Here is a 3,038-nt window from a genome sequence, read left to right as displayed (position 1 = left end):
AAAAAAAAAATAAAAAAATACGACCACGCATCACGTTTTTTTCGTACTGTATTCTCCCCCCCCCCCCCCCCCCCCCAACAGATGGACAACCAAATTGTGGTGTCGGATTACGCCCAGATGGACCGGGTGCTGCGGGAGGAGCGCACCTACATCCTGAACTTGGTGAAACAGATCAAGAAAGCGGGCTGCAACGTGCTGCTCGTCCAGAAGTCCATCCTTAGGTAGAACCAAGCTCGTGCTCTCATGGTTTTAATGGAACAGTGGCGACGTGTCACTAACGTGTTCGTTCCTGTGGCAGAGATGCGCTGAGCGACCTCGCTCTGCACTTCCTGAACAAAATGAAGATCATGGTGGTGAAGGACATTGAGAGGGAGGACATTGAGTTCATCTGTAAGGTGAGTGTTTGATGAATGCTGCCGCTGGTCCAGCTGGATTCATGTGAATGAAAACGCTCGTCATTGTTCTGACCTGACCTCAACATGATGAGGTCATCGTGTTGAGGTCATCATGTTTACCTCATGATGACCTCAACATAATGAGGTCATCATCATGAGGTCAACATGATGACCTCATGTTGAGGTCATCATGATGAGCTCAACATGATGAGGTCATCATGATGACCTCATCCTCAACATGATGACCTCATGGTGAGGTCATCGTGTTGAGCTCATCATGATGACCTCATCATGTCAGCTTGTTGTCAGGCCTGTCACAGCGATCAATAAATCAATTAATCGCATGATAAATGAAAATTATTGAGCTGGTTTTCATTCGTTGTTTCTTCGTGTCTCTTTCTAGTGAAGACTCTGGATGAGACGAGGCTGGTCTCCGGTGTTCTTCACTGACCCCTCCCTGTCTCTTTAAAATCCATTGTAACGATACAAATCACGTTTTTGGATCGTTAAAAGCAGCTGATCTGAGAAGCTGTTTGTTTCTTAATCTGTTAGCAAAATACCTCATGAATTATACGTAATTATTCTAATGTGTCTACAACTGATTAACTTTTCCAACCCAATCCAAGATGGCTGCCACAGCAAGCTGACCTTAATCACAGTTTTACAGATGCTCGTCTAAGTTTCAGTGTAGTAGTAGCTAAAACTAATTTGCTGGTGTGGGAGTTTTCAGTTCCTCTTGGTGGTTTTTAATCAGCAGAGTCGTTGTCAAATGTGTTTTAAAGTAAAACCGTTGTTCCGTTTTAGACGATCGGCACCAAACCCATCGCCCACATCGACCACTTCACAGCTGAAATGCTCGGCACGGCGGAGATGGCTGAGGAGGTGAGCCTGGACGGCTCAGGCAAACTGGTGAAGGTACAGAAGTGTTGTCTCGTCCAGGTGCTCGTGTCGCTCCGCGCTGAGAACGAGCTGGAACAACTTGTTGTTTGTGGCAGGTCACCGGCTGCAGCAGCCCTGGAAGAACCGTGAGCATCGTGGTCAGGGGCTCCAACAAGCTCGTGATCGAGGAGGCGGAGCGCTCCATCCATGATGCGCTGTGCGTCATCCGCTGCCTGGTCAAGAAGAGGTCAGTGCACTGTGCGTGTGGTGTCGGTGCCCCTGCGTGCACGCTGACCCGCCCTCTGACAAAGGCGCTGCTGCCTGGCTTCTTCCTGCAGCAGCGTAACAACCAGAGGAACAGCACTGTAGACGGCTCCGTCGTGCTGTGCTGCTTGCTGCAGCAGCGTGGCTGGGGAGCGTTCTGACATGTTCAGTCAGTGCCCAGCAGGAGCCCGCAGGTTTGCTGTTTGAAACCGGTCAAGGAGAGAACTGATGTGCAGGTGTCGTGCTCCTCTGTCCCTCAGGGCTCTGATAGCTGGAGGTGGAGCTCCAGAGATCGAGCTGGCCGTGCGGCTGTCGGAGTACTCGCAGGCCCTGGGGGGCATGGAGGCGTACTGTGTGCGGGCGTACGCCGACGCCCTGGAGGTGATCCCCTCCACACTTGCTGAGAATGCAGGTCTGAACCCGATCTCCACTGTGACGGAGCTCCGCAACAGACATGCGCACGGCGACAAGATGGCCGGCATCAACGTTCGCAAGGTTTGCTCGTTTTCCTTTTGCTGACCTTCTGGTCTTCTGCTCCGCACGTGAACACGCGGCGCACGTATGATGGAGGGCGTGTGGTGGTATGACCTGCTTTACGTGACCCGTTGCACGTGTGCGTGACAGGGAGGAATCTCCAACATCCTGGAGGAGCTGGTGGTGCAGCCTCTCCTGGTCTCCATCAGCGCGCTGACCCTGGCTACAGAAACCGTGCGCAGCATCCTGAAGATCGACGACGTGGTGAGAAGAGACTCTGCTGCGGATCAACTCTCACTTTCTGTCCTTTCACTGTTGTGCTGTGAAACATTCAGCACGTGGGCTCAAACGTTCTCCGTGTTCCTTCTCGTTGCAGGTGAACACTCGGTAACCTGTGGTTCTGCGAGGCGTGGCAGGAGCGTGTCGTCATCGCTCTGCTCACATGTCCACTCCACTTGTTACTCCTAAACTAATAAAACGGCTTGTTTTTGTTGACGCTGCACGTTTTCTGTCGTCTTTGTTTTCTTCTTGGCAGAAGGTTCTGGAGAGCTCAGTGGAGCTCTTCATGCCAAACGCTGACTTCAACGTTTTACATGAAGTAACTCGCTGAACGGTGAGTAGACTGAATGTACAGTGTACTGCTGTGCACCGTGTGCAGGCGACGTGCGCTCGTGGCCAACGGTTCACTGAGCTGCAGGTCGTCTGATGGCAGCTCAGGGCGAGCTCCATCTGGAGCCCTTCTAACAATAATAACAATAATAATTATCATTATTATTGTTATTATTGTTCTATACAAATTCCATTGTGTGCAAAATAACTTAAGGACTTAGTTTGTGTATTATTTTCTAGATGTTTTATATTGTACCACTTTGAGATTGTAAACGTGCAGTAAATTGTGTTAGAGCCATTTTATGATGTTTGTGTTGTTTTATTTGTGAACACTAGGGGGAGTCATGTGCTCCAGGTGCACAGGTGCGACGAGGCAGGACAGGTGTGATGAGGCAGGACAGGTGTGATGAGGCAGGA

The 3,038-nt window shown here is 50.5% G+C and overlaps 2 protein-coding genes across 2 annotated transcripts in view; both read left to right on the top strand.

Moving 5' to 3' along the window:
- The window catches only part of cct4 (chaperonin containing TCP1, subunit 4 (delta)), a 5,622-nt gene extending 3,110 nt beyond the window's left edge, over positions 1-2,512 (top strand). Inside the window, exons 7-13 of the mRNA XM_037689998.1 lie at positions 82-221; positions 299-395; positions 1,200-1,310; positions 1,391-1,521; positions 1,799-2,033; positions 2,163-2,276; positions 2,389-2,512. Coding sequence (XP_037545926.1) covers positions 82-221; positions 299-395; positions 1,200-1,310; positions 1,391-1,521; positions 1,799-2,033; positions 2,163-2,276; positions 2,389-2,403 — 843 coding nt within the window. The 3' untranslated portion in view covers positions 2,404-2,512. The remainder of the gene's footprint in view (positions 1-81; positions 222-298; positions 396-1,199; positions 1,311-1,390; positions 1,522-1,798; positions 2,034-2,162; positions 2,277-2,388) is intronic.
- The window catches only part of akt3b (v-akt murine thymoma viral oncogene homolog 3b), a 97,522-nt gene that overhangs the window by 77,930 nt on the left and 16,554 nt on the right, over positions 1-3,038 (top strand). The window lies entirely within an intron of this gene.

Source organism: Nematolebias whitei, chromosome 16, assembly GCF_014905685.2.
Source record: "Nematolebias whitei isolate Nwh7 chromosome 16, NemWhi1, whole genome shotgun sequence".
Lineage (NCBI taxonomy): Eukaryota > Metazoa > Chordata > Actinopteri > Cyprinodontiformes > Rivulidae > Nematolebias > Nematolebias whitei.
This window is presented reverse-complemented; position numbering and strand designations above follow the sequence as displayed.